This window comes from Oenanthe melanoleuca, chromosome 1 (assembly GCF_029582105.1).
Source record: "Oenanthe melanoleuca isolate GR-GAL-2019-014 chromosome 1, OMel1.0, whole genome shotgun sequence".
NCBI classification, from domain to species: domain Eukaryota; kingdom Metazoa; phylum Chordata; class Aves; order Passeriformes; family Muscicapidae; genus Oenanthe; species Oenanthe melanoleuca.
The window spans coordinates 45,023,123-45,036,808 of record NC_079333.1 but is presented as its reverse complement, the minus strand read 5'-3'; the positions used below and the strand labels follow the sequence as shown (position 1 = coordinate 45,036,808).

At 39.2% G+C, this 13,686-nt stretch overlaps 1 protein-coding gene across 2 annotated transcripts in view; it reads left to right on the top strand.

The window, feature by feature from the left end:
- ATP8A2 (ATPase phospholipid transporting 8A2) overlaps nucleotides 1-13,686 on the top strand; it is a 314,082-nt gene that overhangs the window by 85,341 nt on the left and 215,055 nt on the right. For both annotated transcript variants that reach the window (XM_056495071.1, XM_056495079.1), the window contains 4 exons: nucleotides 736-820; nucleotides 1,990-2,129; nucleotides 5,383-5,521; nucleotides 11,812-11,876. In XM_056495071.1, the coding sequence (XP_056351046.1) occupies nucleotides 736-820; nucleotides 1,990-2,129; nucleotides 5,383-5,521; nucleotides 11,812-11,876 (429 nt within the window). The remainder of the gene's footprint in view (nucleotides 1-735; nucleotides 821-1,989; nucleotides 2,130-5,382; nucleotides 5,522-11,811; nucleotides 11,877-13,686) is intronic.

The following is a 13,686-nucleotide window of genomic DNA, read 5'->3' as shown; positions in this document are numbered from 1 at the left end:
TCATCCTCTGTCCTGTTGCTTCCATAATTATTAGATTTGTTTGCCTGTCTCTAATCAGCACTAGATGTAGGTCTGTTTACTTAGCTTAAGAGCAGATGTCTGAGTAGGGTTTCTGTATTACATGTGTTTGTAGAACTTGTTCTGGTAGTTATAAATAAAATGCAGAGATTCTAGATATGTAGGTGATGCTATATTTTTATTTCAGACGTTAGCTATGCCTTTTCAATTGTCCTTTGATTTAGTGACAAAGAAAGCTGCTGCAGAAAGAAGGTTGTTTCTGAGAGAATGTTGTGGTAGAACATGATCAGTTTTTCTGCCTTTTGTTTTTTATCATCAATGGGAATGTTTTCTAGAAAGGATTGCTGGGAACTCTACTGCATGGGACTGCTGTACATACTGAATAAGACAAGAGATTTGTGTTGTCTGAAAGTCAATATATTGGCTTAGTAATTTATAGAGAAGTGTTCTGTACTGCCCAGTAATGAGAACCTCTTTATGGAAAGAGGGGAAGACAGCAGAGTTTGCTTCTGTCCCCATTATTTAAGTGGATACAGTGTCTCTGCCTCTGGGTGCAATCCAGATAAATCAGTTCTCTAAACCCTAGATATATTGTAAATACAGTTTTGATTTTGATATTAGCAAATCTATTCAAGTTGCTTCTCTTGAGCTTGTAAATGCACAAATGGCAACTTCATATGTAGACTTACTCTGTTGTAATGAATTTGGTTTTAATAGGATAATGTAATTTTTGAGAGGCTTTCAAAAGATTCCCAGTATATGGAACAAACACTGTGCCATCTTGAATACTTCGCAACGGAAGGTAAGAGAAACAGCATGCCATGAGAATTCAGTTTCTGAAATTATTTGCAGCATTTTCTGCATTGTCTAAGCTCTGTGGTGTCAACTAAGATGATTTTGAAGATAAATTAAGATGGGGTGTGTTTTCAGCAAATTAACCACTGTCGGTTGACTTCAACTGTTAAGGGAGTTTTTGTCCAGCTTCTGTGATTTCAGTAGGGAAGTGGAGTTTGGAATAAAAAGATGGTGTCCTGTATGTCTGTGATGAAGGGAAAGGACATGAGTTGTATTGCCCAGAATAACTCAATTACTTTGGAGTTGGAGGTTTTTTTACCAGGGTAGAAGTTGTATGCCAGCGTCTCTGGCTTTACGAAGCAGAGTGACAGCCCGAAGATGCTGAGCAGCCTGGTAGACTGAGACATCAAAGATGATCTGAAATGGTCTGTAAGGCCTTCGACTGATGTAACACCTCTGTTCACAGGGAAGCACTGGGCTTTGTTCCCTCTTCTGCCATAGCATTAGGACACTCAAGTTATAGTAAAACCATGAACCAGTGTTTTTCTTCCGAAATCTGAAAACACCAGTCAGCTTTTAAGCACTTGTTTTTTGTTGCAGATTCCCATGTTCCCAGTAATGGATTTTTGTCACACATTCTTTTTTGCTTAAATTGTGATGGAAAAAGAAATCATTAGTTCTCTATATTAATTTTTGCCATTGGTGTAGTTAATTGGTTTTCATACTTCATGGACTCTCTTACACTATATTGTGCATGTGTAACTCCCATTATTTTTACTAAAAAGAAAGCGCAGGATGTGCATCCTGTGCAGGATGTTTGACTAAATAGCATCACCAATCACAGTATGTAGCCCATTCTTTAACATGATCTTTTGAAAAATACACGAAAGGCAAGCTTGCTTTCATACTTAGTGTGAAACCAGAGAGTTTTTGTCTAATGCTCTTGATTTTCACCAGCATTAGGGGCCAAAATGAACGGGGCTTGTGGTTTACATTTGTGGAAATCCAAGTGCTTTAAGAAATGATATTTTGTGGAATACAGAGTTTAACAGTTGTGTGTTAGAAGCTCTTGTGATTCCTGTGTGAGGGTTAGAATTTAGCATTAATTACATGTGAATGATTCAATGATACTCAATGTATTTTTACTGTGGGTAATGGCTGTCTTCTGTTTTGTAGGTCTGAGGACATTGTGCATTGCTTATGCTGATCTGTCAGAGAAATCTTACAGAGAGTGGTTGAATGTCTACAATGAATCCAGTACGGTTTTGAAAGACAGAACTCAGAAGCTGGAAGAGTGCTATGAGATCATTGAAAAGGTAAAATATACTTCTTTGATGATCAGATGCAGGTTGCCTTACATGTGTATTTTCTAGTGGAATTTGACTTGTACAGTGAAAAAAATTGTCCATTTCATAGATGAGAAACTGAAAAGGTGTTCTTAGATAACCTTAGGTAACCTGTTCAGTGCACAGTTTTAATCTGTAAATCTGAGATGAAATTTACAGATAAAAAATACTTTTTGCTTAACCCCATTTTTCACACTTTTTTAACATCTTTGTTTTATGTAAGGCTGTTGTAACTTGATAAAGGTAATATATGTAAATTGTTGTGTTGCACCAAGTTCCCATGTGCTAGAGTATGAAGAGATCTGTTCCTTTTCATACAGCAGTCAAATCAAGGATTTTTGAAGGCTGTTGTAGGCACAGTGTAGGACTCACCAAAACCTGTAGGGGCATGGCCTGAAAAGAAGGATGAAAACCTGCACTCCATGCAAATTGCAGCTCTTAATTTTAGAGGGGGAAAGTAGGTATCACACAACTTCTTTGGAGCTCTAATTCTGCAGTGAATGAAATGTTAAAATGCCAACGCTAGGGGCCAGTGTTTCTCTGAGCCTTGTTGGTCTTGCTGCTTTTTGAAGGGCTTGGTAGATGCACTCCTCACCTGCACAGGTTCATGCTCTTCCCTCTTGCTCCAGATATTTAATTTTCTTCAGTGATTTCTTTAAAGCATGTTTTGAACTTCAATGTCTTTTTAAATTAATATTAAAATACTGCTTAGGTTCTGGAGCACTGTTTATTTCAGTTAGTTGGGGCAAATCATAGAATTACAGAATGGCCTGATTTGGAAGGGACAGTAAAGATTGCCGAGTACCAATCCTCGTGCTGTGGCAAGGGACATGTGAGACTAGGCCATCTTGCTACAACTCCATCCAACCTGGCCTTGAATCCTTCCAGGAATGGGGCATCCACAAAAATGTCAGGAGTAGGATAGGAGCTAACTTTCAGAGGGCTAGAGAAAAGTTTCAAGAACTTTCAGTAAGAGCTGGTCATTGGGTCTTCCTTTTCCAAGTCGTGCCTGAAATGGTCTTTTAGCATGTCAATTACAGTGTGGTTATCTCATCCTTGGTTCTGTAGGTTTGAGTAGCTCCTTTCAGCTTTCTGCTTCTCGTGCTGTGCTGTCATACTCTTCTGTTTTCACTGAGGTGAAAAATGAACATTGCTTTTGCTGTACTTTAAAATGTGTTCTCAAGCTTTCAGTCTTTTTTGGTCATCTACTTTCTGCCTTTTTCCTAACTTAGTATGTTGTTTAAGAAAAAAGGGGACCTGTGAGTGAGTTTTAGATTTGGAGTTAGGCACTATCCAGTGTATGACTTCCTGTTAATGTTTGCTTGCTGGTCATGCCAAGAAGCAGGGCTTACAGATGAACTGGCATTTGGCTGTAACACAAAATATCGTGTATTTTAACAGACTGTTTTTTGGGGGTTTTTTTCCATCTAAGGTCTCAATTGAGACCAAAAGAGCTACTTTTTCAGTCTGAGTGCTGAGATTGCTGGATCACATGTGGAGACAAACTTGAACTGACTTCCTTCTGCAGCCTTATGCTGGCTCAGAGGGCTTCAGCAGGTGCAGTGGTAACTCCTCTGCTCAGGTAGCTCAGCCTTGCTGATCCCTGTGCTGTCATGTGTAACTTCTTAACAAGTGATTTTGGGGAAAAAAAAGACAATCTGCACTTTCACACTTAAGTTATATTTGTAGCCTTCAAATGTTGCTAGCATTGACGGAGCTGATGTTTCATTCAGAGGCTGTGGAATACTAAAGCTTAGTGACTTGCAGGACTAGACTGTGCTACATTTGCCAACTGCATCTCTCATAGCAAAAATGAAGCTCTGTCAAGACCTGTAACTAATGCCAGCTCACACAGTAAACCATGTGCCCTTCTGTTCTTTAGGCGTGCTTAGATTCATACAAGTGGAAGCTGCTTTTAATGCCATCTTCATGGAATTATGGAAAGGTCTAGGTTGGATGGGGCCTTTCAAGATCATATAGTTGTACCCCTGCCCCCCAACCACGGATAGGGACGCCTTTAACTAGACCATGATGCTCAAATCTCTATCCAGCCTGGCCTGGAGCATTTACAGGGATGAGTCCCGCTTCTGTGGGCAAACCTGTTCCAGTGTCTCACCACTCTCATCATAAAAAAGTTGCTTCTTTATGCCTGCACTAAATATACCCTCTTTCAGTTTAAAACCATCACTCCTTGTCCTGTCACTGCTGGCCTTGTTAAACAGTTGATTAATTTTTCTTATAAGCCCACTTTTTATATAGAAAGGCCACAGTATGATCATGCTGAAGCCTCATCATTCCCAGGCTGAACAACATCAACTTGCCTTACTACTTATATTCCTTTGTTTTCATTTCTGTTGAATAATTTTAGTCCCTGCAATGAATGGAATATGCTCCTTTTCTGTACAGTTTCTGAAATGATACAGTATGCCTAAACTTATTCCAGTTTGTTTTAAGTTAAACATCTTTACATGTGTAAGGAATCATTAAGATGCTTTTAGGGGTAAAATCTGTGTAGGCTGTACCTTTTGATAAGGTTTATTTCTTAGCTATTTTTTTGCCAGTCTTTTTTTTACTATAATGTAGCCAAATATCAAGCAGTTGTTTTAGAATTGCCTGAGAATATGGCTAACTCTGTACTATTAAATTCACTGCATAAGACATGTATTTCTGGAAGACATCTGTATGTTGATTAGAGATACTTGGATTGATTAATGTTCATACCACTTGTATTACACAAATGTAATTATTAGATCCATAAATAGTTGCAATAAATTTTACTTTGAGTGATTGTATCCAGTCTGTAAATTTTATAGGCGGAAATTTAGTTTAAACGATGTGATGCCAAATTATTTTTGTTTTTTGAGCTTAAATATACAAACTGACTACTCATCATGTTGCCATGGTGATTGTGAATGGTCTAGTATATATGTTCGTCTATAGGCTAATTTTGGACTTTTATAACTTCAATCAATTATTTTTGAAATGTTGCCATCTTTCTGATCAAAAACACTCTGTTTCATTCTATACCTCTTGAAATGTGAATTGTATGCAGAGGAAATAGAATAGCCACACTAGAAATTTACTGTGGTGTATATTGCTTATCAAAGTGCAGTATTAACAGTGAGATGCAACATGCTGTCTTAATTCCTTTTTTGGGGTATGTTCCAAACAGAGGTTTATCTTAAAAGAATTTGAGGGATTGTTTTCTTTTTGTTTTCTCCAGGATTTGCTGCTTCTTGGAGCTACAGCCATTGAAGACCGTCTGCAAGCAGGTGTTCCAGAAACAATAGCCACACTAATAAAGGCAGAAATTAAGATATGGATTCTGACAGGTGACAAACAGGAAACAGCTCTCAATATAGGTATCCATCATTCTGGTTACTCCCTATTTTTCTGATAAGTAGCAAGTCACATGCAAGATGTGTTGTGTGTTTTTAAATAGAATTTGGCTTGCTGTTTACAGAATGGTTCCTCAGTAGCAGGGCACAGTCTTGGAGAAGGGATTTTGTAGTGAAGTCTTCACTGTGGCTGTCAGGCTGTATTTTTTTTTTATTATTGTTTTAAAGTGAAAGGGATCCTCCTGCTGTTGGTTAAATTCAGTTCTAATGGAATGGATAAATGTAACTCTGCTTTCTGATGGTAACAGGAGAACTCTACCAGGCTAATGTTTCAGAAATGGTTTTAAAGCTTTTTTTCTTTTCTTCCTGACTGCCTTTGAATCGAGTTTGGGATACAGTGGGAAATACAACAATGCAAAGCATGTATAGTTTACAGTACCTTCCAAACCATGTCTGTGAATGCAGATGGATTATTCAAGCTTAAATAACTGACCCTGCTGTCCCAATGGCACATCTGTTAGCATATAGTAAAGACTTGGTAAAGGGACGTATCCTGACGTAGGCACCCGCTTTGTTATGTCAAACCATCCAAATTGCCCATCTTTAGCAACAGAATGTCATGATGCTCTTGTGTTCTTTTTGTTAATTTTTCTTCCTATCACTGGTGAGTCTGCCCAAGAAAGGGGAAGAGGGAATTGCAATCATGTGATCTGACATGTCACCTAAATTAGTTCAGTTAAAGAGCATTTTAGTTCTGCCAGGAATAGCCTGAAATACACCTAGGCCTGTCTGTGTGCAGTTCTAAATGTAAAAAGCTTAATTGCTCACGTTATTTGTATAATTAGGGAGTCTTGAAGTCAATATAAGCTCAAAAAGAGTGAAGAAACAGCTTCTTTAACAGAAGGCAACATATGTTGTTAAGGTTCCACAATTGCATTTAGATTTGCAGATTAGTCTGTTTACATATACAGGTGTAGGTTAAAAGGAACTTCAGCAGCATAGGTTGCTTTCTCAAACTCATTCAAGATTCTCTATCAATGATGCTCTCTAAATCAACTTAGATTATTTTTAGGGGAGTTTTGGGCATTTGCTTTTTTTTAGTCTGGTTTGTTTGGTGCTTTTTTTAAATTTTATTTTCTGTTGGTTGACTTAGTGAAATTTCAGAATGCAGTCTGCTTGACTGACTAGAATTTTTGTGTGCTTCTCAAAACCAAATCAAATTTCATGTGTCTTTGTATGCTGAAGGTGGTACCAGAGGTGAAATAACTTGCTGAACTGATACAGCTGTAGTAGAAATACAGTGGATAAGTAGACAGTTTGTTTAATGGCTAGTTATCTGGTTTGAATCACAATCTGTAGATTTTCCTTTCTTTACAACCAATAGTTAACTTGAGGAGGGAATACCAACTTTTGATTAATTTGAAAAGTGTAGCTACACATTTTGATGTACCTGAAATAAGTTGATATATTAACCAACAGCAGCTACCTTGAATACCAGTAAATGTGCTTATTCTGAAGACACTGAAGGAGACTAACTTCCAGCTTTCTCTAAAACTGTTGGTTTGTTGTTTCTGTTATTCTTCTCAAGTTGCAATTATAAAAATCTTGCTTAAAACTTCTAAATTATACCTTGGTTTAAAGTACAGTTTGGTAGTAAAGCTCTAACTTCATTAGCTTCATGTTCAAGTTGGCTTGAAAGTATAAACATGTGGCACCCTTCCAGTTTCTGTGTGTAACCCAATAAAATTGTAATAAAACATTCAACTTAAAACCCAATCCACATGTGTACTATATGTTTCAGGTATAAATATGCTATCTGGGGAGTAAAAAGTATTTTCACTTTCTAATTGTGTTTAGAGGTTATGCTTATTGGCTCTTGCTTGCTGTATGGACATGCACGTGCATTGAGGGGTATTTCAGCTCTTGGCAGCTCTGTCAAGGAGCTGGAGTACTTTGTTCTTCCAGCTTCCTCTTGATTCTTTGGTTTTCAGAATTTGCATACGTCTTTGTCTCTGGATTGTGTTCTTGACTTCTCTGGAGAGTAATGGTTGACCTTCTGTGGGGTGGCTGAATGCCTTTCACTCAGCCATGTGCTAGTCAATAGCTCTGCAAGTGAGGAGAGTGTTCATGATAAGCTTTAATACTCAAGTTCAATCATTTGAACTGGCTCTTGAAAATGAGTCTTGCAGGTTCAGAAGCATCTTTAAGCATGACCTGCAAACAACTATAGAAGGCTCAACTGTGTTCTTGCAGATTCATCCTTTTCTTCAAACAGTCTGGGTCATCTTTGCCTTTCAGGGAGACAAAAAAACCCATGATAGATTTCTATCTGCCACCATTCTGGTGCTCAGCACACTCACAGAACACCAGAACTGCTGTATTTCCAGCCAATAACTTCCCTAGGAAGAGATTTGTTTTCTGGGAATGGGAGTACAGTTTACTCAAGTGTATCCTTTCTTGAACCATGAATCAGTCCCTAGTTGAGCTGAATTCTTTTACCTAGGGTGTTCATTGATAGCTGCAAGCACTATCTGCCTTACAGTTGTTTGGGTTTGAGGTTGGAAGGGACCTTTTGAAGATACAGTCCTCCTCCTCCTCCTCCCTGATGGGGACATCTTTCATAAATCAGGTTGCTTAAAGCTCCATCCAGCCTGGCCTTGAATGCTTCCAGGGATGGAGAGTCCATAACTTTTGTAGGCAACCTGTTCTAGTCTTGCTACCTTCATCATAATAAATGCCTTGTTATGTCCAGTCTAGACCTACCCTCTTCCAGTTTGAAATGACTGGCCCTTGACCTGCCACTACAGGCCTTGGTAAAAAGTCTTTCTCAGTCTTTGTTGTAATTCCCTTTTATATATTGAAAGGTCTCTCCAGAACCTTCTCTTCTCCTGGTTAAACAACTCCAAATCTCAGCCTGTTTTCATAGGAGAGACGTCCCATCCCTCTGATGGCTTTTGTGGCCCTCTTCTGTACTCACTCTAACAGGTTCACATCTGTCTTGTGCTGGGGGCCCCAGGGCTGCACCCAATACTCCAGGTGGAGTCTCACATTCAGTTTTTCATCACTTAGGTATTTCTCAGTGCTTTCAGTATATTCATCCCCATGTCTGTGCTGATGGATATTTATGATTGTTGCAGTACAGTACAGGGATTTTACAGGACCTTGCACTTGGCCCTTTGGAGCTGATTAGGTTCTCACAGACCTACTCCTCAAGTGGTTTGAAGTTCCTCTGGGTGGCTTCACTTCTCTCCAATGTTATTTAAGGTGCACTATTCAGCTTCATGTTTTCTCAAGGCTTGCTGAGGGTGTACTTGATCCCTGTCTGTCCCTGGTGAAGGCACCAAAGGACCAATCTCAGGACTGGCCTGAGGGACACTGCTCATTACTGGTTTTCATTTGGTGAACCATTGACTGGAACATTGGCTGTAACTCTGGATACAAGCATCCAACTGATTCCTTACCCATCTAAAAGTATATCCATCAGATCTCTATCCTTCCAGTTCAGAGATAAGAGCACTTCTTGGTGCGCTGTGCTTTATTTCAGTTCAGGAGACAGGCCATGCCAGCACACCTGCCTGTATCCCTATGCAAAGTTTAAACAGGGCATTTGTGCCCTCTCTAAACACAGAGGATAATCATTCTTCCCTCAGATGCTGGATTCTGTATGCCTGCAGTATGAATGTGCCTGTGGGCTATGATCTTGAACTCTGGTTCAAGCAGTCTTTCTCCCAGGACACTTAAAGGAAAATAAGTCCCAGAAGTACCTGATTCATCTGCTTCATGGACTTTTAGTCAGACTTTTAAATTAAAGAGCTAGATATCAACTTGCAGGTGTGGGTTGACATTTTATACCTGGCTTTGAACCAGCAGTTGATCTTATTTTACTCAAAAGCATGGACAAAAATAGTTATCTTAGAGTGCATTTTTGCTTGGCATGTTAGTATTGCCAGTAATAACTATTACAAAACTATTATAAAATTTTAAAGTATTACTAGAAACATCTAAGGTTACTGCTTGTGCTCTTATAGTTGCCAGCTAGTTTGCTTTATAGTAGTCCTAGATTTTAACATCATCTTAGTCCTGAAATTGTATGTAATATACAGATCACCTATAAACCCTTGTTAGGCTTGACTTACATTCTCCTATTCCAGTCTTGATCTTTCTGTTTAATGTGATGGCAAGATGCAAAATAGCTTCAATTGCAGGATCAGTTCTTCTGAGTCCATGATTTCCAACATGCACAGCAGAGCAACTGTTTTCCATAGCATTTTTTTTCTTCCAGTTTGACTTCTAGAATGGCATCTTGCTCATTTTGTAAGAGGTAAAGTGAGGCAGTGAGCAGTGGTTTAGAAATTAGAGCTGACTATTGCAGCTGCTGTTCTAATCAAATGCTACTAGAAAATCCTTTTGAACTAGTTATGCTGAATTTGTAACAGGCTACTGCACAAGACTATTGCTTTAGCCTAGAGAAATAATAACCCTGTTATGGAGGGAGGTACTTGTATTTGTAATATTCTCTTTTTCTCAATAAAAATAAGGAAGTTTTTTTGAGCCTGGAACTAACTTTTAAAAATGGCAAACTGACTTGAGAAAAAAGTCAGTGTTTTGTCTGTAACTGTTGGAAGTTTGCTGCTCAGTTCTATACTACCACCATATTTGATCACAGGCAGAATCAGAAGCTATCTGCAAAACTTTCATGTAGGCTGCACATCATTAGAACATATTTCACCCTTTTCCCAACAGGTGTGACTTCACTGTCATTCTGTATTGTTCTGTGAAGCAGAAATTAAACCTAGGCTCGTAACATGTATTTGCAAGGTTCCACTTGATATTTGTAGTCCATACAACTGTGAAAATAAGAGGAGAAACTGAACTTCTGCAGGTAATCAAACCTGCAGCCTGAGCATGCCTGGCTATGATACAAGCATTTCTTCCACAAAGGAAGAAGAGGGATTTACTTTCTTGACAGAAGTCACGCATGCAGACATGTTAACCCTGGATTATACCTACAAAACTAGCCCAATTATAAAAACTCTGTAGCCTGAGGAAATGATTTGCATTGCAATTGATGACCCAGTATGGCCTTTCTAAGGAACCAAGAATCCCAGAGATGATTTTATGCCTTAGTTCTTCTCTTGCTGTTGTAAGATATGGAAAGAGGCACTTTTTTAATCTTCTCACAGTGACTGTGGTGTTCAGCTTTTGAATCTGTCAGCCTTCCTGTGGCTCTTCACTGGGGTGTTCCTCTTATACTGAAATACCCTCCAGTCTCCAGAAAAGTAAGAGACTTCCCAAAACCCCATTTTATTTGATAGCAATTTCTTAAACTGCTGTAATTCATTGCTATTAAAAAATTAGAAATAAAAAATAATTGTATTGAATTTCCTTTTCCCATGTAACTTAGATGAGCAATAAAAAGTTTGTGCTTCAAATAAATTAATTCTCTGCTATTTTATGAAGCTGACATCACTATGCCAATCCCAAGTGAACTTGCGTGAGATTTTAGGGTAATGTAGTGGGGTCAGTCTGATGCAAGCTTGCATTTGTGTCTTCCCATTAATATGAGCAGAATTAACCTGTTTATTCTGTGAATGATTAAACTTTTATAAAAACAAGAGATTTTTTTTCTGTCTTGAGAATTTTTGTTTTGAATTTTGATGTCCTGGGAAATGTACAGAACTGCCTTCTGGCTGCTCTCATTCTTTCATGTCCCAGTCCCACACTAAGAATAATCTAGTCCATTTACTTTGTGTCTGTAGGAGTTTGTAGGGGCTCTGTGTCACTGATCTTTACTTCTTGATGAAGCTCAGAACTTTCCACACTAAACACTCAGGAGTTAAAAAAGCTCATATAAGCTTTGTGTGGACTAAAGGACCTGAGTAGCATCAACTGAAAACATGTGTGCACTTGCAGTCATCTGGCAAAGATGCAGCTGTGCATTCAGATCTGTTCCTATAATGTGCTGAAGGCAAACCTGCCTTCATTGTACACTTAAAAAAAAAAAAAAGAATTGATGTAGGGCTGTAGGCTATTTTCACTGCATCTAGTTCACACAGTGTTTTGTTTAATTAAAATATCTCAAGTAATGCATTTGAAAATGCAGATAGAATGCAGCCCATGTTTCTAGTAAATTTGTCATGTTGGAGTGTGTCCTGTATGCCAATGTTTTCAGCAGTCTGCCTGATAGGAGTAACTGCTCAAAAAATAAATTGTCATTTGACACATAGATGCTTAAAGTTGATCTTGAACCTTAGATAGTTTTCCAAAAAGTAAGTCCTTGTGTTTTACTGTCTTTTTTTTTTCCCCTCTTGCAGGGTACTCTTGCAGACTCATTTCACAGAGTATGTCTCTCATCCTGGTCAATGAAGATTCACTAGATGTAAGTAAGCAAATTCTGATGTAATTCTTGACAGAAGTAGGTGTTGCTGACAAGATGGAAAGTTGTCAGACTTTTCACATTGAATTTCTCTTGCTTACTCTTTCTCTTACTTAGCAAGATAAACAGCTTATGCTAAAACATAGGTGTATTGTGTCAAGTGTACCCCAGAGGTCTTCACAAACTGTACAAACCAAACTGAAGTCTCAGGATGAGCAACTTCTTAGGTGCATGGGTTTGATTCTGCTGCAAACTGGAAAAATCTGCAGCATGCCATCAGGAATATAGTTAAGTTTTAAGGTATCGATATAGGACTAACATTTAAAGAGAACTTGTTTTTTCTATCTTCAGTATTGCATGGAACAGCTGTAACTACACCTGCATTGTGAGCTTGTCTATGTACAGTAGCTTTTGAGACTAAAATCAGAAATGTTCTGCAAATGGTTGCCATGCTCCTCACATATATGCCAAAATTAAATAGAAAAATCATACATCTGTACATGAATTTTCCCAGGAGAAATCTTTCCATTTTGTGTTTCAATGTCCTTATCACTATTGGATATCACTTCACTATCTGATTTCTATTAGAGATATTTTTAGGATAGATGAAAGAACCTATAATAGGCAGCATCTGACATTTGCCTTTAGAATTGGCAGCTTGACTGGATGGGAGATGCAAAGCCCATGTCTTGGAGTACCAGAGGAGTTACTGGATATCTGCAATTCTGGTTGATGAGGGTAAACTACTGTAGCAAAATTATCACCAGTTAAGTGCTATTTTCCAGTTGCCTTGATGTGATTCAAATAACTTTGAGTGTATCAAGCTTTGGTTACAGAATCCAGCTGTAAACAGTATTGGAAAATTTTCAGTAAACATAAAAACTAGTGGAAGCTTTCAGAACATCAAAGTGCACCCCTGGTGTGTTTGCCAATGACACCAAGCTGTGTGCTGCAGTCAGCACACTAGAGGGAAGGGATGCCATCCAGAGGGATCTGGACAGGCTTGAGGGGTGGGCCTGTGTGAACTTCACGAAGTTCAACAAGGTGCTGAGCTTGGGTTGGGGCAGTCTCAAGCCCAAGTCCAGGCTGGGAGGAGAATGGATTGAGAGCAGCCCTGAGAAAAAGGACTTGGGGATGTTTGGGTAAGAGGCTCCATATGACCCAGCAATGTGGACTTACAGCCCAGAAAGCCAGAGGCATCCTGGGCTTCTTCCAAAGAATCACAGGCAGCAGGTCAAGAGAGATGGTTCTCCCCCTCTACTCTGCTCTCATAAGACCTGACCTGTGGTCTGTGTTCAGCTCTGGGGCCCCCAACAAAACAAACATGTGGACCTCTGGAATGAGTCCAGAGGAGGGCCCACGAGTTGACCAGAGGTCTGAAGCACCTCTGCTAAGAAGACAGGCTGAGAGATTTGGGGCAGTTCAGCCTGGAGAAGAGAAGGATTTGGAGAGACCTTATAGCACCTTGCAGTATCTAAAGGAGACCTACCAGGGAGCTGGAGAGGGACTGTTTACAAGGGCATGTAGTGATAGGACAAAGGGGAATGGCCTTAAGGTGAAAGTGGGCAGGTTTAGATGAGGTGCTAGGAAAGAATTCTCTACTGTGAGGGTGGTGAGACACTGGAAGGGGTTGGCCAGAGAGGCTGTGGACTCCCTATCCCTGGAGGCATTCAAGGCCTGGCTGGATGGGTCTTTGAGCAGCCTGGTCAAGTGGAAGGTGTCCATGCCCATCGAAGGGGGTTGAATTTAGACTAAGGTCTGTTTCAACTCTAACTTTTCTGATTCTATGGGAAAAAAAAAAAAAAAAGAAATG